Here is a 24,685-nt window from a genome sequence, read left to right on the forward strand (position 1 = left end):
CTGAGCTGGACAGAACCAGCTCTGGAGGGAGTCTATTCCACATTTTCATCACAGCGCTTACTGTGAAGAAACCTTTTCGTATTTGGAGATTAAATCTCCTTTCCTCCAGACATAAAGAGTGCCGCCTTGTCCTCTGTGATAACCTTAAAGTTAATTACGTGATACCAAGTTCACTATATGGACCCCTTATGTATTTATACATTGTTATCATATCCCCCCTTAATCTCCTCTTCTCAAGAGAGAATAAATTCAGTTCCTCTAATCTTTTCTCATAGCTGAGCTCCTCCATACCTCTTATCTGTTTGGTTGCCCTTCTCTGCACTTTCTCCAGTTCCCTTTCTGTGATTTGGTGCCCAAAACTGAACTGCATATTCCAGGTGAGGTCTTACTAATGATCTCTCTCTCTCTCTCTCTCTGAAGTCCATGCCTCTCTTCATACAAGAAATGCTTGCTTTGGAAACCGTAGCTTGGCATTGCATGCTATTATTAAGCTTATGATCTACCAGAACACCCAGATCCTTCCTCAACATTGACTGCCCTAGTTGTACTCCCCCTAGTATGATGCATGAAAATTCTTAGCCCCCAAATACATAACTTTACATTTATCAACATTAAACCTAATTTGCCACATAGTTGCCCAATTAAACAGTGCACTGAGGTTGGCTTGTAAGTTGGAGACATTCTGTTACAACTGTCCTGAGCATCATTATAGCAGGTATATTATATGCACAGGACAGCATTGTTACTTTATGTATGTAGTGTTTTTCGACAGTTCCTTTGCTGTACAGAATGATTTATTATGTAGTTAATGTCTCCAGTCTTCCTTTAAAATCTTGGGCTCTGTGTTTACATTTTTGCTGTTTGTACTAGTGTTTTGCGGGGTTTTTGTAGTAAAATTGTAGTAGAAAAAAAGTTTCTCTTTAAAAATCTAATATACCAAATTACTACCATACAATTTTAAAAAAGCTCTCTACTTGTGACTGCTACATAACTAGTAATACTTAACAATCTACCAGACTCAATGGATTGCTAGTAATAAAACTGTACACTGCTGAATATAAATAAAGACAAGTCTTTATTTTTAAAAAATGATTACATTTAAAAAATATGGCCACCATTTAGCTGCATGGATGTAACAGAAATGATAACGTATTCCATCTTTTATCACTGCAGACTTTCTATCTTCTAAAGTAAACAAGGGCCAGTCTATTGCTATATACTCTATTCGATCAAATCTTATCATAAACATAAGATCCTGTAATAGCCATCAGTCACATGAAGGATCCTGTAATGATTGGATCAAATTGCACTTGAAACCAATAAATGAACCCGTATATCTAATAATAAAAAGTGACAGGAGCTTCTTATCTATACATGTTGATACACAAATGATGTCAGCTGCATGTTTGTTAGACAATGTGTATATACATCCCAGGTACTGACTTCTCCAGTACCCTCAGTGAGTATAAAAATGACAAATAACTACATTTACCAGAACCTCTAAATACTCATGAAGATCCAAAGGACATATGACACGTCTTTCAATATTTTGTATGAAGTAATCTTTGTAATTCAACATACCCCATAAGGACCCATTGCATTTTGATCCAATCATTGGAGGATCCTTCATTTGGTTGACTCCCTATACAAGATCATACTGTATGTTTATTTTATGAAAGGATTTGTTCTAATTTATTACATAACATTAGAATAGTACTTTTAGTTAAGCAGATTGAAAGTTAGAAAAGAAACTAGATGGATTGTTCTATAATTGTTGGATATATTTACGCAGTTAAATGAGACCCACAGCTTTTAAATGTTATGTTTTGGAGAACAAAGATTTAATGTGATATATATCTAGCATTTTTTCTTTCACATGGTTTTGCAACTAGCTAATTTTTCTTTCTTAAACCAAGGTTTTATTTTACCTCATTTACCTATATTTGCATTGACAGATGCATCTATATTCCTACATACAAATTCATAGGCTCCCAGCTGAGAATGCACATCCAAATTGTCAAGACCTATTTTTGGTGTGACCTGTTTGTGGTACTCAATAAATGTAAATATATTATGCATTCTTCCTAGATAGAATAAAGATTTTTCCATCTTTGAGGTTAGGGTCCATACACCATGCAGCTTATGCACAGTAGGTAAATTTACTATTACCTAAATGTATGCATGTCCTTAAAATAGCTTTCCTTGACAGCATTATCTGTACTCAGAGCGTGAAGGCCAAGTATGAAGCCTCTTAACCAGCCTGGTAGTATGGTATAGAAATGTGGAAATGCAGGTCAACTTGTATAAAAAACAGAGAAACCAGTGTTCTAGCTAAGCAAGCGGCAGAGATCATTCCAACCATAAAGAAAAATAGTTTGAGGTGAAGCATTGCTTGAATGTTGTATCTTCTCATTTAAATGCACAATGATAATTTATTGTGAATGATTACTGAATTGGTTCTTCTAAACCCAGATTATCAGTGAAGTCCATTCATGGTCATCAGATACTCAGCACTCATTTCCATTTTACCCCAATGAGTAAAGCAATAAAGAAGTCATTTGAAATTTAAATTATACAGCATGCAGACCTTTGGCCTTTGCTTCAATCAAGGATTATTACAACACAGTATGTCATTACAGTGTAGGTTCCCTTACTTGGAGTTTAGTAGAGTCCAAATAAGGACACAGGACCCATGCTAAATGAATAGAGGATACTGAAAGGAATTGGGTACAAGTCCAAAGCAGATCACTGGTTTGGATTTGTGGATTGCCAAAAAGGCAAAACCAAGCAGATGCACACATCGCTGTTGGAATAAAACACAAATATAACAGATAATATAGATATTAAATATTGAGAACAAAATGAAAATACTTCAGTTATTTGATTGTAAAGAGGTTTATTGAATAGTTACTACTCTGGCAGTTTGGGAAGCGCTGGCTTTTCCTTTGGTTTTTGATTGGAAGTAACACTTAGGATAGTGCATTTGCTGGCTTTATTCTTAGGAAAAGCACAATTCACAATTAGTTTACTATTAAAAAGAAAAAATAGTTTGAGGTATGCAAGGCAATCATGACAATTATTCCAATCCAGGCCAATTCTGACAAATTAAACACACACACGCAGGGCAGCCATCAGGTGGGGGACAGCCCATACACATGTAGGGGGCCCGGGCATTCCAAGGGGCCCAGCTGCCCAGGCCCCAACCAACGAAAACGAGTTGGTGCTATTGTAGTAACTAGCAATTGCTAAAACAGGGCGGCTGCAGAGTAAGCTGATGCAGCTGAAGGGACGTCTATTTGCTGGATTGAGCTGTCTCTGCTGAAAATATGAGGCTGTCCCTTTACTGGATTGAGATGTCTCTTTGCTGGCTTGGATTCATTTTCATATATTAAGTTGTAAGTTGTTAAAATAGAAGTGGGTGCACTTAAGGACTCGGTGGGACAGCCAGAGGTCAGGCCCTGCAAAATGTTGGTGGTCAGGCCCGGAGGGGCCCAGGCCTAAAGCTGTGTAAGGGGCCCCAAAATTTCTGATGGCTGCCCTGCACACACGTCTACACTTATATACATTTAAAGTGGATTTAAACCCTTACATATACCCACTGAAGTGACAAGCCTCGGGTGATACACAAAGATGAAAAAAAAAAATCCTCCTACATAAGGTATACCCCTTTTTTCTTTTTTCCTGCTAAAACACACAGATCAATTGTTATCCCTCAGCTTCAGCATGCAGGGGGCAGGGATCTGACATCACAAAGGTCACAGCATACAGCACGGAGCTGAGTGTAATCTGAGACCTGAGTGGAGGGTATGAACACACACCCCTATACACAGTCTCATAGGGACTCATGAACAGCTGAGGCTGTCAACCACCTGCTGTGTGCTAGAGGAGTGGCGGTGCCATCTTCAGAGATTTTCTGATGTCGGTATAACCTGTCAGAAGTGTCTCATTCAGATAGTGGACAGAGCAAACAGAAATAGTAATAAACTTTTTTTTTTTTTTATATAGTGCCTTTAAAGGTAGCTTCTCAAAGCGCTTTACAAGGAAAACACAAGAAATACACAGGATAACATAAAGGAAAAAGGGACAATTATGTGAAAGCTTGTCTAAAGAAAAATATGTTTTTAGACTTTATTTGAATGAGTTGAGAGAAGATGGCTCTCTCATGTTCTTTGGAAGTGAATTCCAGCATTTTGGAGCATAGCAGGAGAAGGATCCCCATCAAGTGTAGGTGAGTAAGGGGGACACACAGAAGACAAGAATTTGAGTAGCGGAGGTTACAAGGGGGGTAGTAAGTGGATAAAAGTTCAGAGAGATAATGGGGTGCCAAGCCATTAAGAGCCTTATTGGTGAGCAAGAGGATCTAAAGCCTTGTACACACGCACCGATTGTTGGCCGTGAATTTTCGGCCAACGTCTGATCGGCCGATTGTTGGCTTGTTAGTATGATGCTTCCGACAACCGACTGCGACTTTTCGGCTGAAAAAATCTGGTGTGCATGCTATAAAATTTTTGTTGGCCGTCACCAGAACGGCCGATTGTTCGTCAGTCAGTACAGATTTCGGCAGACAAAAATGTGATGAGCAAGACTGGGCATGCTCAGAGAAGAAAAACACACGAAAAGTAAACCAGAACATGACATTACTTCTGCAGTTGGTTGTTGTTGGCCGACAACATTTTTGTGCAGTCTAGAGCACATTTCAACCAACACAACAACACTGGACAAAAGACGGCCGATCGGTCGGCCAACAATCGGTGCGTGTGTACGAGGCTTAAGTCTACGCAAAACCTGATGGGTAGCCAGTGCAGGGACTCCGGGATATGGATAATATGGTCACTTGTACCAGACCTAATCAAGATTCTGGCTGCAGTATTTTGTACATATTGTAGTAGATTATTGTGGATTCAGATACACCAGCTAGTAGAGCATTGCAGTAGTCAAGTCGGGAAAATACAAATGAATGGATCAGCATTTCAGCTACAGTGTATGATAGCATAGGACGCAGACAAGCAATGTTTCTCAAGTGGAAAAAAAGATATTCTGACAACATTTTGTGCATGTGGATCAAAGGTTAAATTAGCATCAAATATCACCCCTAGACTTTTCAATTTAGACTGAAGCTCACGTACACTGCCATCTATAGATAAGGTATTAGGACTGACCTTACATAATTGATGGGGGGGGTGCCAATATGCATGACTTCAGTCTTGTCACAGTTTAATTGAAGGAAACTGTGGGCTATCCAAGTTTTTACAGTATCTCACAAAAGTGAGTACACCTGACCCCTCATGTTTTTGTAAATATTTTAATATATATTTTCATGTGACAACACTGAAGAAATGACATTTTGCTACAATGTAAAATAGTGAGTGTACAGCTTGTATAAAAGTGTAAATTTGCTGTCCCCTCAAAATAACTCCACACACAGCCATTCATTTCTAAACCACTGGCTACAAAAGAGAATACCCCCCTAAGTGAAAATGTCCAAATTGGGCCCAAATAGCCATTCTCCCTCTTCGGTGTCATGTGACTCATTAGTGTTACAAATTCTCAGGTGTGAATGAGGAGCAGGTGTGTTAAATTTGGTGTTGTCACTCTCCCCTCTCTCATACTCGAAACTGGAGGTTCAACATGGCACCTCATGGCAAAGAACTCTCTGAGGATCACAAAAATATAATTTTTGCTCTACATAAAGATGGCCTAGATTGCCAAGACACTGAAACTGAGCTGCAGCACGTCGGCCAAGACAATACAGTGGTTTAACAGGACAGGTTCCACTAAGAAAAGGCCTCGCGATGGTCAACCAAAGGGGTTGAATGCACGTGCTCAGCGTCAAATCCAGAGGTTGTCTTTGGGAAATAGAGGTATGAGTGCTGCCAGCATTTCTGCATAGGTTGAAGGGGTGGGGGGGTCAGCCTGTCAATGCTCAGACCATACGCCGCACGCTGCATCAAATTGGTCTGCATGGCTGTTGTCCCAGAAGGAAGCCTCTTCTAAAGATGATGCACAAGAAAGCCCACAAACAGTTTGCTGAAGACAAGCAGACTAAGGACATGGATTACTGGAACCATGTCCTGTGGTCTGATGAGACCAAGATAAACGTATTTGGTTCAGATGGTGTCAAGCGTGTGTGACAGCAACCAGGTGAGGAGTACAAAGACAAGTGTGTCTTGCCTACAGTCAAGCATGATGGTGGGAGTGTCATGGCCTGGGGCTGCATGAGTGCTGCAAACAATGGGGAGCTACAGTTCATTGAGGGAACCATGAATGCCAACATGTACTGTGACATACTGAAGCAGAGCATGATCCCCCTCCCTTCAAAGACGGGGCCACCGGGCAGTATTCCAACATGATAACAACCTTAAACACACCTCCAAGACTGCCTTTGTAAAGAAGCTGAGGGTAAAGGTGATGGACTGGCCAAGCATATCTCTAGACCTAAACCTTATTGAGCATCTGTGGGGCATCCTCAAATGGAAGGTGGAGGAGCGCAAGGTCTGTAACATCCACCAGCTCCGTGATATCATCATGGAGGAGTGGAAGAGGACTCCAGTGGCAACTTGTGAAGCTCTGCTGAACTTCATGCCCAAGAGGGTTAAGGCAGTGCTGGAAAATAATTGTGGCCTCACAAAATATTGACACTTTGGGCCAGATTTTGACAATAATGCCTCATGGGCTGAATAAAAGCAAGCAAAGGGCCACATCTGGCCCCCAGCTCGCAGTTTGAAGACCACTGCTATAGAGGGATATGCTTTGTTCTATGTTTATTAGAATACATTATTATTTTGGCAGGTTGATAGGTGAATGCCTCTCCTGACTGATGTTTAGAGCATTTATTGAGTACAGAACACCTAGAACACCTCTCAGCACAAGACCAGGGATTCTGGTCAACATGTGAAGTGCCATAAGGCAGCTTTAACTAGAGTATAGGGAGACTGCATACGAATAAATTGAAATTACTTCCAGGTAATACCATTTTTACATAGCAGGCACAGGAATGTTAGTGAATGTGCTATCTGCTGGGTGTTTCCGCTGGGTGAAGTAATTTCTTCTTTTTTATTTTCTTTGCCTGGGATCAATGCCTGCAGTCCCCCTGATGAAATACACACTCTTGTGTTGTGTTTAAATTGCCTAATCAATTAGATTATAAAAAAAGGTAATGTTGTGCAGTAAATGTGACTTTCACCAAACATTCTCTGGTGGAGAAACAATCACAGTTATTTAAACATGGACCTAGAAGTTTCTCCACCCAAAATTTTTGGGTGAAAGTTACATTTGCTGCTTTATAATTAGCTTCCATGGTGTTTAGTGGGGCTTGTATGTAAATTATGCTTTTCGGTTATCCTTTCACAGGAATGTAAATCTTGAGGCTCTACTTGCTGAGGCTGAGAAGATAAAACATGCCTCAGAAAACTACTACGTAGTCCAAATGTTTGGGATTATGAAAGCACCTCCTTGTATTGTAATGCATTGGATGGAGTGTGGCTGCTTAGGCTCACTAATGGAGAAAGTTAAAGAGATTCCATGGGCCTTAAAATATCGCTTTCTCCTTGAAGTGGCATTAGGTATGAACTGGCTGCACTGCCTTGACCCTCCTCTATTGCACCTGGACCTCAAGCCAACAAATGTTCTATTAAACGATGCACTCCATATACAGGTGAGATTCATCTCTTGTTAAGAAGCACTTATCACTTAGACATATAATAATACAATTATATAAAGGTACAAATAAATGTAAGATCTATCATTTACACAAGTCAGTTTAGTACACCTATACTTTGCCTGGGCAGTCACATAATATAATTTTAAACATGCTGTGTGTTATAGTTTCTGCTGGATCAATATCAGTCAATAATAATAATAATTTCCCTTTATCATACTGTCATGAGGTTTTCATCATTTAGGCAAATGTCCTTGTGTATGTTCACAATAAAAAGTTCAGTTTGTTTTTTCTTTTTCAAGAATGAAGATCCCTCCTAAATGTATTAGGCCCCGTTCACACTGGGGCGATCCGACTTCCCGGGGCGACCTCACAGGTCGCGGCGCGCTGCTCGCACCGCGACCTCGGAGCGGCCGGCACGGACTTCATAACATTGAAGTCAATGCAGGTCGCTCCAGGTCGCCCCAAAGAAGCTCCAGACCCTTTTTCTAAGTCGGAGCGACTTGTGTCGCTCCTATTAGAACGGGTCCACAGCTTCTCTATGCCAGGCGACCTGTCAGGCGACCAGGTCGCCTGACAGGTCGCCCCAGTGTGAACGGGAGCTTAATTAAGATCAGAATGAGTACAGAGCTTAGGTATCATGCAGCAGCTCAAAACAAGATTTGCATAACTATAGTTAGTTGCCAAACAGCAGTGTCACCTAGTGTCTGCATAAGGGCTCACGCACACAGATGTATATGTAGGCATATGGGCATACAGTATAAAATACAGCTGTATTTGTGGCGCCCAGGTGCCCTACCTTCTGTGTGATTCTGACCACTGAATTAAATTACAAAATACACTGTATGCAGGTATATGCATGTAAACACTGGTACTTGTGTTTACAGGCACTCACATATGGGGGGATTTTCTTGAACGCGAAACTTGTGATGCACTTAACATGTGCAATAATGTGTGCTACTGTATGTTAGAACTTTTGAATAGGCTACCCAACATACCACAAAGGACCTGCAGCATTTTCGCTTGTGCAGAGCCCCACAACCCATGGTAGTGCATTACCACGTGTTGCAATATCCTGTATAACAGATGGCCACTAACGCAGTTCCGCGCACATTGCGGCAGTCCGGCGGAGGAGTTGTGTAAATGGATCCTCATAGGATTTGCATTAAAATGTTTAGGGAGGTATTCTCCATTTTAAAAAAAAGTGCAGACAAAAAAATGCTCTCATATGACCTACTGTAATTTTATATATACAGTATATTATTTGATTCCATGCAGATTTTGTAAGTTTGCCCCCTTACAAATAAATGAAGGGTCTATAATTGTTATGAAAGGTGTATTTTAAATGATGGAGGCAGAATATCAACCAAAAATCCAGAAAAAAATATTTTTTCCCTCTATTACTTTTCTGAGGAAAACCCGAAACATTTGGGATTTTCTTTTACTTTCACTTTCAATATTAATGGTAAACAGGACATATAGAGAGGGTGAATTTCTTTAACTGGGGGCACAGACAGCAATTAAAACTTACAGGTGTTCTAACAATCCCTCATCCACTCTGTCTAAAAAAAAAAAAAAAACGTTTTTTTTGCTATTCCTTAAGGTTTCTTGGCTGTTACTTGGCGACTCGAAATTTCAGCTTCCTCCATACATTTTCTATAGGAATAAGGTCTGGAGATTGGCTAGGCCACTCCATGACCTTAATGTGCTTCTTCTTGAACCACTCTTTTGTTGCCTTGTGGTATGTTTTGGGTCATTGCCATGCTGGAAGTCCCATCCATGACCCATCTTCAATGTTCTGGCTGAGGGAAGAAGGTTCTCATCCAAGATTTTACAATAAATGGCCCCGTCCATTGGCCCCTCAATGCGGCAAAGTCGGCCTGTACCTTTAGCAGAGAAACAGCTCCAAAGCATAATGTTTTCACCCCTGTGCTTGACTGTAGGGATGGTGTTCTTAGGGTCATAGTCAGCATTTTCTTCCTCCAAAAACAGCGAGGCGAGTTAATGTCAAAGAGTTCAGTTTTGGTCTCAGTTATGGTATCTATATACTGTATATGTAGTACCCTTGCCATAAGCAGGGTTGCTGGTAAATTTAGTTTGCTGGGCAATATCTAGCCTGGTTGATTATAGCACTGTGGTATATTGGATTTCCTTCTAATCCGGGTTTGGCTGTAGTTCTCCCTTCTGTCAGTAGGTGGCACTGTTGCCTTTGACATTAGAGTGATAAATACAGTCAAATAGGTTATGAATATGTATGTGTCTCCTAGCCAATTACATTGCAGCTGAAGCATGCTGGGAGAAGCTATTTATCTGGGGGAAGTCCAATGCTTGCTCTCTTGCCACCCGAACCCCCTCTGGGGTGGGTGTGTGCCTCTAGGCTGCTGCTGTGTAGGCCTAAAGCCTGGGGCCTAGCCACATGTCTGAGACTCTGCGGAGGAGAGCCAGTGTTCTGCATGGAAGTGAGCATCCACAAAGATCCAGCAACCTTTGTGAGTACTTGCCTGTTTAATGAAGAAGACAGCTGTCCAGCCAGTGCAGACCACTATAAGCGAATGGACTCAGGGGAGAGGAGTTTCCTCCCAAGCCAGCCTGAACCTCAAGGTCTGTTTCCTGTACCGCTGTCTGATTGCTGTCATTTGTGAACATGGAGTCTGCCTTCTAAATTGTTTCTAGGGGTGTCCTGTGCCCTACCCCTCTCTCCCTGGTCTTATTTTTGTCCTGTTGAGAAGAAATAAAGTTCTTCTGTTGTTCAAGCATAAAAGTGACTGGCGCCCATCGTTTCTTTACTTGTTCATTACCCACCATGCCTAACAATCCACACCCAAAGGAGGTATGTAGGCCCTCTATGCCTCTGAGGGTCACCATCAGCCTAGGAGCAGCAGTTTATACATGAATGGCTGCGTGTTGAGTTATGTTGAGCGGACAGCAAATTTACACTGTTATACAAGCTGTACACTCATTACTTTACATTGCAGCAAAGTGTCATTTCTTCAGTGTTGTCGCATGAAAAGATATAATAAAATATTTACAAAAATGCGAGAGGTGTACTCACTTTTGTGAGATACTGTATACAGGTGCATCTCATAAAATTAGAATATCATCAAAAAGGTAATTTATTTCAGTAATTCAATTCAAAAAGTGAAACTCATATATTTGATATAGATGTGTTACACACAGAGTGATATATTTAAAGCATGTATTTCTTTTAATTGTGATGATTATGGCTTACAGCTAATAAAAACACAAAATTCAGTATCTCAGAAAATTTGAATGTTACATAAGACCAATAAAAAAAAGGATTTTTAAAACAGAAATGTTGGCTTACTGAAAAGTATGTCCATGTACAATATACGGTAGTATGCACTCAATACTTGGTCAGGGCTCCTTTTGCATTAATTACTGCATCAATGCGGCGTGGCATGGAGGCGATTAGCCTATGGCACTGCTGAGGTGCTATGGAAGCCCAGGTTTCTTTGATAGTGGCTTTCAGCTCATCTCATTGTTGGGTCTGGTGCCTCTCATCTTCCTCTTGACAATTCTCTATGGGGTTTAGGTCAGGCGAGTTTGCTGGACAATCAAGCACAGTGATACCATAATCATTAAACAAGGTACTGGTACTTTTGGCAGTGTGGGCAGGTGCCAAGTCCTGCTGGAAAATGAAATCAGCATCTCCATGAAGCTGGTCAGCAGAGGGAAGCATAAAGTGCTCTAGAATTTCCGGGTAGAGGGTTGTGCTAACTTTGGACTTGATAAAAACAGTGGACCAACACCAGCAGATGACATGGCTCCCCAAATCATCATAAACTGTGGAAACTTCACACTGGACTTCATGCAAGTGAGTGTAAAGTAGAGAGTGTACAGCTTGTATAAAAGTGTAAATTTGCTGTCCCCCCAAAATAACTCAACACACAGCCATTCATGTCTAAAATGCTGGCAACAAAAGTGAGTAAACCCCTAAGTTAAAATGCCCAAATTGGCCCCAAAGTGTCAATATTTTGTGTGGCCACCATTAATTTCCAGCACTGCCTTAACCCTCTTGGGCATGAAGTTTACCAGAGCTTTACAGGTTGCCACTGGAGCCCTCTCCCACTCCTCCATGACGACATCATGGAGCTGGTGGATGTTAGAGACTTTGCGCTCCTCCACCTTCCTTTTGAGGATGCCCCACAGATGCTCAATAGGGTTTAAGTGTGGAGACATGCTTGGCCAGTCCATCACCTTTACCCTCAGCTTCTTTAGCAAGGCAGTGGTCGTCTTGGAGGTGTGTGTAGGGTCGTTATCATGTTGGAATACTTCCTTGCGGCCCAGTCTCTGAAGGGAGGGGATCATGCTCTGCTTCAGTATGTCACAGTACATGTTGGCATTCATAGTTCCCTCAATGAACTGTAGCTCCCCAGTGACGACAGCACTCATGTTGCCCCAGACCATGACACTCCCACCACTATGCTTGACTGTGGGCAAGATACACTTGTCTTTGTACTCCTCAACTGGTTGCCATCCCACAAGCTTGAAACCATCTGAACCAAATAGGGTTATCTTGGTCTCATCAGACCACAGGACATGGTTCCAGTAATCCATGTCCTTATTCTGCTTGTCTTCAGCAAACTGTTTGCGGGCTTTCTTATGCAAGTGCCCTTAGAAGAGGCTTCCTTCTGGGAGGACAGCCATGCAGATCAATTTGAGACCAGTGTGCGGCATATGGTCTGAGCATTGACAGGCTGACCCCCCACCCCTTCAACCACTGCAGCAATGCTGGCAACACTCATATGTCTTTTTCCCCAAAGACAACCTCTGAATATGACGCTGAGCGTGTGCACTCAACTTCTTTGGTTGACCATGGTAAGGCCTCTTCTGAGTGGAACCTGTCCTGTTAAACTGCTGTATGGTCTTGGCCACTGTGCTGTACCTCAGTTTCAGGGTCTTGGCAATCTTCTTATAGCCTAGGCCATCTTTATGTGGAGCAACAATTCTTTTTTTCAGATTCTCAGAGAGTTTTTTGCAATGACGTACAGTGTTGAACTTCCAGTGACTATTATGAGAGGGACTGTGATAACACCAAATTTAACACACCTGCTCCCTATTCACATCTGAGGCCTTGTAACACTAACAAGTCAAATGACACCGGGGAGGGAAAATGGCTAATTGGGCCCAATTTGGACATGTTCACTTAGGGGTGTACTCACTTTTTTTTCCTAGCAGTTAAGACAATAATGGCTGTGTGTTGCGGTATTTTGATGGGACATCAAATTTACACTGTTATACAAGCTGTACACTCATTACTTAACATTGTAGCAAAGTGTCATTTCTTCAATGTTGTCACATGAAAAGATATAATAAAATACTTACAAAAATGTGAGGGGTGTACTCTTCTCAGATATTGTATATATATATATATATATATATATATACACATACATACACTATATTACCAAACGTATTTGGGGCACCTGCCTTTACAAACACAATTTAATGGAACGCTTTAATGGCATCCCAGTCTTAGTCCGTAGGGTTCAATATTGAGTTGGCCCACGTTTGCAGCTATAGCAGCTTCAGCTCTTCTGGGAAGGCTGTCAATGGTTTAGGAGTGTGTCTACGGGAACGTTTAACCATTCTTCTAGAAGGGCATTTGTGAGGTCAGGCACTGATGCGTACGAGAAGGCCTGGCTCCCAGTCTCTACTCAATTCCTCCCAAAGATGTTCTATTGGGTTGAGGTCAGGACTCTGTGCTGGCCAGTCAAGCTCCTCCACCCCAAATATGCACATCCATGTCTTTATGGACCTTGCTTTGTGCACTGGAGCGCAGTCATGTTGGAACAGGAAGGGGTCATCCCCAAACTGTTCCCACAAAGTTGGGAGCATAAAATTGTCCAAAATGTCTTGGTACGCTGATGCCTTTAGAGTTCCCTTCACTGGCACTAAGGGGCCAAGCCCAACCCCACACCATAATCCCCCCCCTCCACCAAAAGATTTGGACCAGTGCACAAAGCAAGGTCCATAAAGACATGGATGAGTGAGTTTGGGGTGGAGGAACTTGACTGGCCTGCACAGAATCCTGAATTCAACCAGATAGAAGATCTTTCGTATGAATTAGAGCGGAGACTGTGAGCCAGGCTTTCTCATCCAACATCAGTGCCTGACCTCACGAATGCACTTCTGGAAGAATGGTCAAACATTCCCATAGACACACTCCTAAACCTTATGGACAGCCTTCTTGAAGCGGTTATAGCTTCAAAGGGTGGTCCAACTCAATATTGAATCCTATGCATGTAAAAAAAAAAAAGGAAGTGTAGCGCAAAAACAGTCCAATCTAAAATACACATATTATAAATAGAGGGTCCACACAAAATCATAAGATGAACCACAAAGCGCAAGCGGCAGCAGGAGAGATCCAAGTTTGGGAAAAACAGAAATCCAGAAACATAGGATATGTGTGACAATTCCTCCACCACTGAGAAGCTCGCTCACCTTAATCAAGGGATTCCTGAGCTAACAGGGAGTCAGTAGCGCGTGTCCCCTTAGTGATAAATAGTACAGCTGGCAACGATCTCCCAAGAATCAAAACAGGCACATGTGAATAAAGAAAGATCTCTGTTTAAAAGTAATCCAGGGCTTTATTGAAACACAACAATAACTACTCACATTTAAAATGTTTAAAAACAGCTCTAGGACATGAAGCAAAGTAATGTCTAAGGGATGGCAGCGGGTGACGTCAGCCAAGCGTAGCTCCTCCCCCCATATGCATTACAGCCAATAGGACTTCATTAGCGGGATGGGGCATCACCCGACCTGTCTTAAAAGAAGCATGTTGCCATGACAATAATCAACGCCGTGCGTACACAGCTGAAGAACAGGGTGATCCCAGCACAAGGAATACGAGCATTCAAGCCCACTCACTCATTTACCATTGTCAGCGCTGATTAATACAAACAACTGACCAAGCCTAATAAAAAGAAACCTAAGATAGGTGGGGGGCCAGACAAAAATTGCCTCAAACACCCTAAAGCTTAATACTTTCAAATAATATTTATTCAATATGCCAGATTCACAGTTTAATATAGGTATGGGTCAAAAATTGATTTCCCTAACCTAAAATCTTAAAGGAGCACACACACACGCTGCCATCCTTTACAATGAGTAATAACAATAATAAAAAAGCAAAAAACAAAACCCAATAATAATAAACTACCTACACCAATGTTATATAAAATAAAAACAAAATGAAGAAACAAACAAAACCAGATATTATTTGTCAGAAATAAAACAATTCAAATCAAAATCTACATTTAGTGTCGGTTCACACTATGGCGATCTGTCTTCGGGGGCGACCTGTGAAGTCGCGTGCACCGCGACTTCGGCACAACTTGCACGGACTTCACATAATGGAAGTCAATGCAAGTCGCTCCGATGTCGCCCTGAAGTAGTACAGGAACTATTTTCTAAGTCGAATTGACTTGAGTCGCTCCTATTAGAATGGTTCCCGTAGCACAGAATGGACCGTGACTTGTCAGGCTGACAGGTCGCCTGACAAGTCGCGGTAGTGTGAACCGGGACTTAAACCTTCAGGAGTCATCACTTCAGTTTCAAAAATCCAAAAAGATTCTCTCTGGCTACGGTGATGGAAAATAACCCCCCCCCCCCTCCAATGTCTATTAACCCTCTCAATCCCCCAGCATCCCAAGTCCCTATGATCCCTACCATGACAATTTTTAAAATGTTTTGAGACACTATGGGATTCTAATCTCTTTTTATATTATTAACATGTTCCCCAATGTGAACACTTAGCGGTCTTGATGTCCTCCCAACATTTTGGAGACCGCAATTGCATTCCAGCATGTAGACAACTCCCCGTATACTACACGTAATTAAATCTTTAATCTGATATTTTCTATTAGTAGAGGAGGATGAAAAATCCTTCTGTGTTTTTTAACATTGCATTTAGATTGCCTACATGCTGGACTGTAGGATATTAGATTGGACTGTTTTTTGCAATGCTCTTCATTTTTATTTTGACTGTATATATATATATATATATATATATATATATATATATATATATATATACACACAGTCAGGTCCATAAATATTGGGACATCGACATAATTCTAATCTTTTTGGCTCTATACACCACCACAATGGATTCAAAATTAAACAAACAAGATGTGCTTTAACTGCAGACTTACAGCTTTAATTTGAGGGTATTTACATCCAAATCAGGTGAAAGGTGTAGGAATTACAACAGTTTGTATATGTGCCTTCCACTTTTTAAGGGACCAAAAGTAATGGGACAATTGGCTGCTCAGCTGTTCCATAGCCAGGTGTGTGTTATTCCCTCATTATCCCATTTACAAGGAGCAGATAAAAGGTCCAGAGTTCATTTCAAGTGTTCTGTTTGCATTTGGAATCTGTTGCTGTCAACTCTCAATATGAGATCCAAAGAGCTGTCACTATCAGTGCAGCAAGCCATCATTAGGCTGAAAAAACAAAACAAACCCATCAGAGAGATAGCAAAAACATTAGGTGTGGCCAAATCAACTGTTTGGAACATCCTTAAAAAGAAAGAACACACCGGTGAGCTCAGCAACACCAAAAGACCCGGAAGACCACAGAAAACAACTGTGGTGGATGACCGAAGAATTCTTTCCCTGGTGAAGAAAAAAACCTTCACAACAGTTGGCCAGATCAAGAACGCTCTCCAGGAGGTAGGTGTATGTGTGTCAAAGTCAACAATCAAGAGAAGACTTCACCAAAGTGAATACAGAGAGTTCACCACTTGATGTAAACCATTGGTGAGCCTCAAAAACAAGAAGGCCAGATTAGAGTTTGCCAAATAACATCTCAAAAAGCCTTCACAGTTCTGGAACAACATCCTATGGACAGATGAGACCAAGATCAACTTGTACCAGAGTGATGGGAAGAGAAGAGTATGGAGAAGGAAAGGAACTGCTCATGATCCAAAGCATACCACCTCATCAGTGAAGCATGGTGGTGGTAGTGTCATGGCATGGGCATGTATGGCTGCCAATGGAACTGGATCTCTTGTATTTATTGATGATGTGACTGCTGACAAAAGCAGCAGGATGAATTCTGAAGTGTTTCGGGCAATATTATCTGCTCATATTCAGCCAAATGCTTCAGAACTCATTGGACGGCGCTTCACAGTGCAGATGGACAATGACCCGAAGCATACTGCAAAAGCAACCAAAGAGTTTTTTAAGGGAAAGAAGTGGAATGTTATGCAATGGCCAAGTCAATCACCTGACCTGAATCCGATTGAGCATGCATTTCACTTGCTGAAGACAAAACTGAAGGGAAAATGCCCCAAGAACAAGCAGGAACTGAAGACAGTTGCAGTAGAGGCCTGGCAGAGCATCACCAGGGATGAAACCCAGCGTCTGGTGATGTCTATGCGTTCCAGACTTCAGGCTGTAATTGATTGCAAGGGATTTGCAACCAAGTATTAAAAAGTGAAAGTTTGATTTATGATTGTTAATCTGTCCCAATACTTTTGGTCCCTTAAAAAGTGGGAGGCACATATACAAACTGTTGTAATTCCTACACCTTTCACCTGATTTGGATGTAAATACCCTCAAATTAAAGCTGAAAGTCTGCAGTTAGAGCACATCTTGTTTGTTTCATTTCAAATCCATTGTGGTGGTGTATAGAGCCAAAAAGATTAGAATTGTGTCAGTGTCCCAATATTTATGGACCTGACTGTATATATTGGGGATTTCGTTCAAGGTGTAGTGCTTTCCAGTCAATTCAGACCAATCAGGAAATACTGTTTGTGGGCTTGTTGCCCACTTTTATTTCAAGGAAAAGTTCACATGTAACTTACAGTGTTACCCTCTTAGGGGTTTCCAACACTTCAAAACACAAAAGCAAAATTGCATTAAGCCTCCTAGCTTCTTCTTGCAGTGTCACTGTCCTGGCCTCAAGCTTTGGCCTGGTGTCTGTTCCTGCAGACCAATTTACAGCACCACTGTGCTCGTGTACAAATTCTGTATCTCTCTCTCGCAGCTCCCTCCTATACTGGCTCAAAACCCAGACCTCTTGCCAGGAGATCTCCTGTTTCCTTGGTAAAGTCCTGAATTCATTCAGACCCTTGATTATAAAGGATATGCACACCTTTACAGACAGCCTGCTAGTACCCAGTAAAACCTAGACCCATTGTTAGAGGCTTCTGCCCTGCCAAGTCTCTTTGAAGTCTGTGGGCTCCAGAACCCAATCTGGGATTTACCAGTCCTGGAGAAAATGGAAAAAAATATTTCTACCTTTTGGCATAGAAATTCTGGAGCCCCTCAATTTGCAGATGTAAAGGTTTGGATCCACCTTTACGTTTTAATTTCTGTCGGAGTCTCCACTAGAGAAATTTCCTTACTTCCTGTCCAGGTGACAGGCGTCAGACAGAAAGAAGAAATGAAGAAAATAAATCCTTAGCAAAGACACAGACAGCATTAAAAGCTTTACAGATGTTCTAACCTGCCTCAGGCTCTGCCTTCAGCATTAGTCAGGAATATCAAGACAGGCTAATTTAGCAAGGCGCAATGTAAAGCAAATGACTCACTATGGTATAATCAGATACATTTAACTATTTAACTCAGTGAGATTTGTTTGTTCCCTTCAGAGACATAATAGATATGCACACAATATGCTATAGGCAATATTATATAAAGGGCTTTCTTAACAGTTGGCTGCTTTAACAGCACATAACCAATGCTGAAAGAGTCAATAGTCGATTCTTGCTGAATTTAAATGGGCACAAATAGCCATTTTTAAGCTTGGGGTAATGGTGACTATAGGATTGTACTCACAATTGATGAACTATGAAAACAATTGTTCTTGAAGATTCAGTTCTTTTCTTTCAAGTGGGGTGGGAGAAAAAAGCAGCGTCACCTCAGTGTAGATCTAAAAGTAATTTATTACAAAAAAGCAATTTAAAAACTCACACAGAGGAGATTGTGGGTCAGCATAGTGGATGGTTCATCTGCAACACTGTGGGGATGTTGGGTAAGTGGACTGAAGCAGCCGCTGGGCCGGGATGTGCCGGTTGATTCTGACACTTCCTGTGTCTCTGGTGGCATTCCAGTGTCTTTGCATCACATCCGGTAGTGGCAGGGGGGTGCTCTCGTTCGGAGCATGCGTGCTCCTTCCTCAGATGCAGATGAACCATCCACTATGTTGACCCACAATCTCCTCTGTGTGAGTTTTTTAAATTGTAATTTTTTGTAATAAATTACTTTTATATCTACACTCAGGTGGCACTGTTTTTTTCTCCCACCCCACTTGTCTGTTAGAGAGTCCATCTAGCTCTGTTTGAAACCTGCAGCCCCCATATCCTTTTCTAACAAACCATTGACTAAACTATTCTGCATACCACCCAACAAAAACTGAACAGTGATACGGTTATGCATCCCTAGGCATGCACTTTTTGTACTTGTCATTTCACTAGCGCTGGTCAAACATTGTACAGATCTTTTCTTTCAGATTACAGATTTTGGTTTGTCCAAATATATAAGTAGCTCCGTTGAAGCAGATGGGGGAACTATAGAATACATGCCTCCTGAAGCATTTCAAAAAGACTACAAACCAAGTGAGGCCTCTGATGTTTACAGGTACTCAAAGTTCCTATTTTTTCATTTAAAAAAACAAACGTGCAGAGTATCTGTCCTTTATTTACTTCAATGTTAATCTGTGGGCAAAGAAGTATGGGAGCTAACATTTCTGAATTGTTTATAAAAGGTGAAGGATCCTGGCCTTAAACCTTGATCCTCCTATCATTACATAATGAATAGGTTATTGGTTTAGAACAAGTACAGATGGAAAGTCAGACTTTTCTGATTTCCCTAGCTGTATGTTTGTTTCAGATCACTACTAGAGCAGCAAGTATAAAGTGGTGCAAAGTCGCAGTGTCTCTTTAATGGCTGTATAAAGCAGGAGTCTAGGAATGAAGTTAAACACAGATTAAATATGTATATATATATATATATATATATATATATATATATATATATATATACACACTGGAGATCAAAATTAGAGAACAATTTTTGAACACTTGATTTTTTGCCTGTAGCATGGAGAAAGATTACAACTAAAATTTCTGAAGTTGGGGGGCGTAGCCTGCACAGGCATGTGCAGGCCACGCCCCTCACTAGGATGCATCTCACTAGGCTCCTGCGATAACCCTCTGGTGATCCTTTCCTCTATCACTGATCGGCTCCACTTCGCCCCAGCCTGCCGCCCAGTATAGGCATATAAAGTAGTTTGTTAGGAGTATTGTTAGTGGAGTCTATGTGCGTGCCCGTGTTGTCTGTGTGTGTTTGGCTGGCTTAACCCAAAACAGCATATAAATAAAGTGTTCTGTATAGGTCACAGAAAAAAGGAAGGTTATTTGTCAGCAATAACATGGCGGGCTCTTAATTAGGTGAACATAGACATTTATTTTGAAAAAATAGGGGGGTGTAGCAATAACATCCGTGCAAAGTAAGATGTCAGTGGGTACAATCAGTATTGAGACAAGAAACAAGACATACATAACATTTAACAGACAGTGACAAAAAAACGGCCGGCAAACTGGTATAACATCAAGAATCTATATAGTCATATAATCAATCAATTGCAATTGCAGTAATATTGTTCTTGAAGAGGCTCCTTGGGGGGCAGTGAGTCGCCAATGGAGTTGATGGCTGTATTGCACAGTTAATGTTGAGTGTTGGCTCCAGTGAGGTCACTCAATTTGGTGCTGTTGGTTTAGCTATGGTTTTGTGGGGAGAGGGCTGGGGGTGTCTCAGTCTGAGAGGCAGCTTTGGGGGAGACAGTATCTGTTTAAAGTTGCTGCCGTGTGATAATGCATCAATCATGGGCAGATATGGTTCTTTGACGGGGACTAGGCAGAGATCTGACAGTAAGTGCCTTGATCACTGACGGTGGGTTACCGTTTCTTCACCCCTATTATTGACAAAGTGTCGCTCTAGGTTATAGCCTTGTAGCTAGTGTTATTATATGGGGGTATGGGGTAATGCAGGTTACTTGTGCAGAGCCAGAAACGGTCGGGTGTATACTTCCGATTCCCGCTGGCCGCATGTAAAATATGGAGGTTCAGTGCGGTTTAAAAGTGTCTCGCTTGCTCTGACGGCTCTTCGGCCGTTTCTTCACCCCTGCTTAGGGAGTACCCAGTACCTCGTAGATGGTCCGTGGAGCGACTGCTCGTGTCCTTCCGCTGCCGGTCTCCGTGTGTGGTGCCTTCGGCTTCCGCTCTCCCGGGCGATCCGTTGCCTGTTAGGAGTGATGAGGGGATGTGCCGCCGGGCTGTGACGTCGACGCGGTTCGCTTCCTGTTGCTTAGCTTCGTCTGGACGTGGTTGAGTCAGTCGGCTGATCCCTTTTATATAGGTCTTCTCAGCTGTACTGACTTGGGATTGATTGTGATAAGGGAGTTTCTGGGTGTCGATTCTTCACACCGGTTGCTGCAAGGGCATTATTGGAGGAAATGATTTGGGATCAGATTGCGGGGTTTTGATTGCCCGATTTAGATCGATCATGTATTAGGTCTAGAAAACATCGATATTATTTTCAAGGTGTATAAATCTGAAAATTCGTGGGTTAGAGTATGGGTTCATTACAGTCACAGAGCCTTCTATCTCTATTGAGTATATACATTAACATAGGATTATCCTTTGGTATAAGGCAATAACTATATCAGATATACATTTACTGTTACTGCAAGTAGTGTTATCTCATTGGGTTTAATATAGGTGGAGTCCCATTTAGAGAGATTTTTTCCTTTATATATGTAGCTATATGAGTGATCGAAGGGTCAACTTGATCGATCGTATATGGCTTAGTGTTATGTCATTATGTACAGATAAAGTTTATCTGTATGTTTAGCGACTGCAGGGTGTGTATATATATATGAACCCTCGTTTGGGGGCGTAGAGGGGGCGTGTCCCTTTTTCCCTTTATGGGTGATTCAATTAGTTATGTGTAATTTATGGGATTTTCTGGATTTCTGTGGTATTCCTTTCAGGGGAGAGTTTAGATAATCATCATGTAGTGCAAGGATCTAAATGGGGCTCCAGGAATGCAGTTCATACATAGAGTTTATGGCATTATCTGTGCATACTGACAACATATAACGGGACGACTTAGGTGAACTGAGTGTTTTACTGTAATAGTATTATGTCTATACATTTACAGCCCGTCTGTAGTAATCATGTAGATGTTGTCAGTATGTCAGTATGTGCTGTGGTTTTAGATGAGTGGATATTGTGGGTGGGATAGGCCATGGTCCTGTGACTAGCCAACAGGGATGGAAGACTGAGAAGAAGGGGGAGAGGGGATTTATAGCCCTTTGGTTCAAAATAAAGGTCAGGGTTATACAGAATTGGTATCAATGGATGGGTAGTCATTTATTTGGATGGACTGGGGAGGTGCTGTTCCAGGTTTTTAGATTATTGTTGAAGAAAGACTTGAAAATTCATTTCAGTGTTTAATCCCGTGGGGATCAGGCTGTCCAAGTTGTAAATCCACCACTTTCCTCAGGGGTTACTGCGAGAGGCTAAACTAATTTCTTCGAATCTGCCCCTGACGCAGCCTCATGGCTGGATCATAATGAGCAAAGCTTGCAACATCAACGAGAGGCCGTGGATGAAGGCTAACCTACTCTAATACTTGCCACATTTGATTATCTGTGGCTGCCTCTTTTCCATCCTTTTTAGATATCTACATTTCCAGCTGTTTTCACTTGGAGGGCCGTTTCTTTGGCCCTAAAATTGTGAGCTAGATCTACGAAAGAGTTTTCTACAGAGTAAAGTAATGAGGGGTGGCTGCTTCTCTGCCTTTACACTTTGTTACATGTTTTGAATCGTCCTGTTGACGAAAATGGATCTGATGACCATGGTTGGGTCAGTTCAATTAAACACTACACTTGTTTATGTGACTTCCAGTGCTGGATACAGAACTACATCTGGTACCATTTACCGATTGTGTCTGGTGGCTACTACCTCAATGCCTGTCCCTACGTCGGATTTCCAGAAATGTTGGCATACTTCCAAGCGGCAGCCTGGAAGTTTTCTTATTACTGTGATTCTACTCCACTTCCTGACCTGATTTGGACTGGTAAATTTGAATATGCCCAGATGGAATTTCTATACCCATATGATATTACTGTTGCTGTACCATGACTGACATTCCTTTAGTGTCCTGGAACATCTGGGGTGCTCATGACCCTTTGAAGAGGACCATGATCTCCTCCTGTATAAAGCGATTCCAGCCAGCGATAATATGTTTCCAAGAAACTCACCTTACTTTGGACTCATGCCTTAACTACTCATGGCTACTGGAAAGCTATCATTCCACACATACAAATTAATCACACGGGGTTAGTATCCTGATTCACAGGGCCCTGGCCTTTCGGGAATTGAGCTCTAAGGTGGACTCTGATGGGTATTTTATTTTTTTACAATGTGAACTGTATGCTATTACTGTTGTGCTGGCTTTTATATATATATATATATATATATATATACCCCTCCCTTTTCAGGAGTGGTGATAAGGGAGTTACTGTCTTAGCTGGCTGACAAACTGAATATCCTGGTGTTACTTCTTGGGGATTATAATTGCTACCTAGACCCACTGTTGGATAGGAATTCACCTGTGGTCCTGCCTTTTGGGTGTAGAACCACGGCCTTGGGTAAATTAATTTCAGAACTGGGCTGGATTGATCATTGGCGATATAAATATTCTCTGGATAAACAGTTATCTTGTTTCTCCAAATCCTACGGCTCCCTATCCAGGATTGACCTCTGCCTGGGTAACACTTCTAGTATCCCCTTGGTGTCTCTCTTGGAATATCTCCCACGCGGAGTGTCTGACCATTCTCCTTTAGTGGTTTGGATAAGGACCCAACTGCCCTCGTCACTTCCTAGAGCCCCATGGAAATTAAACGCCTTTTGGCTACAATTACTTCCCTCTCAGGAGTGTATAGATGCTCAGATACAGAGTTTCTTTGCCACCTGGGTGGTATTAGGGAGGAACTGATGTGCTGGGAGGCCTTCAAGGGACACTAAGGGGAATTTTTATAGCAGAAACAAACCCAATCAAAAAATCATCTTCTGTGTTTGTGCTACAGGTTGAAGGCCAGGTGTGACAGTTAGAACTACAATATATTTCTACCTTACTTGACTCCGCAAGGGAGGCGGGGATATCGGCCCAGGATTCTCTGGATCGGTTGAAATCCTCTGCTACTGAACGTAAATGTTTTTTTTTCTAAAATGGCGTTCTTTGAAGAGGGAGAGAAGACTGGATGTCTGCTCGCTAGAATAGCCAGGTCTCACCAGTCCTCCCCCGCCATAGGTGCCATACGTGACTCTGATGGTCCTATAGTGAACCGCCCTGAACTTATCGCTAAGGAGCTAACTCAATGCTATGTTAGTTTACACCAATCACAGAGTCAGTACTCCATGGAGAACTTGGCTGTGTATCTAGATACTTTCGAGTTGCCCACACTGACGATTGGTCAGCAGTCTAAACTGGACTCCCCACTGACCTTGGATGAGGTGCAGAGAGCAGCTGCCTCATTCTGTGCGTCCAAGGCCCCTGGGGAGCGACGGTATCCTGGTAGAGGTATACAGGTAGAGGTATACATGAGGTGTGGGGAATCTATTTTGCCAAGACTAATACTGCATATGAAACCCAACGTTTACCTGAATCTATGTCAAGAGTTAACATCGTTCTGCTCTTAAAGCTGGGTAAAGACCCACTGGATCCAGGGTCTTATATGCCGATATCTTTGCTGCAGAGCGTTGTTAAAATTCTTGCCAAGGTACTTGCCATGAATCTCAATGAGGTTATTCTGTCCATTATACATGCTGACCAAGCGGGTTTTTGCCCCATAAATCCACTGTCCTGAACCTACGAAGGCTACTCCTCAATATGCAGACACCTGCAGATAATGTGGGCCAGCGTGCGCTATTGTCCCTGGATGCCAATAAAGCGTTCAATAGAATAGAGTGGCAATATCTGTGGTCAG

General features: G+C 41.9%; 1 protein-coding gene across 1 annotated transcript in view; it reads left to right on the plus strand.

The window, feature by feature from the left end:
• RIPK3 (receptor interacting serine/threonine kinase 3) overlaps window positions 1–24,685 on the plus strand; it is a 94,735-nt gene that overhangs the window by 20,073 nt on the left and 49,977 nt on the right. Inside the window, exons 4-5 of the mRNA XM_082244632.1 lie at window positions 7,351–7,654; window positions 19,142–19,269. Coding sequence (XP_082100758.1) covers window positions 7,351–7,654; window positions 19,142–19,269 — 432 coding nt within the window. The remainder of the gene's footprint in view (window positions 1–7,350; window positions 7,655–19,141; window positions 19,270–24,685) is intronic.

The sequence above is a fragment of the Pelophylax lessonae genome (genome assembly GCF_965119305.1).
Source record: "Pelophylax lessonae genome assembly, chromosome: 1".
Taxonomy (NCBI): domain Eukaryota; kingdom Metazoa; phylum Chordata; class Amphibia; order Anura; family Ranidae; genus Pelophylax; species Pelophylax lessonae.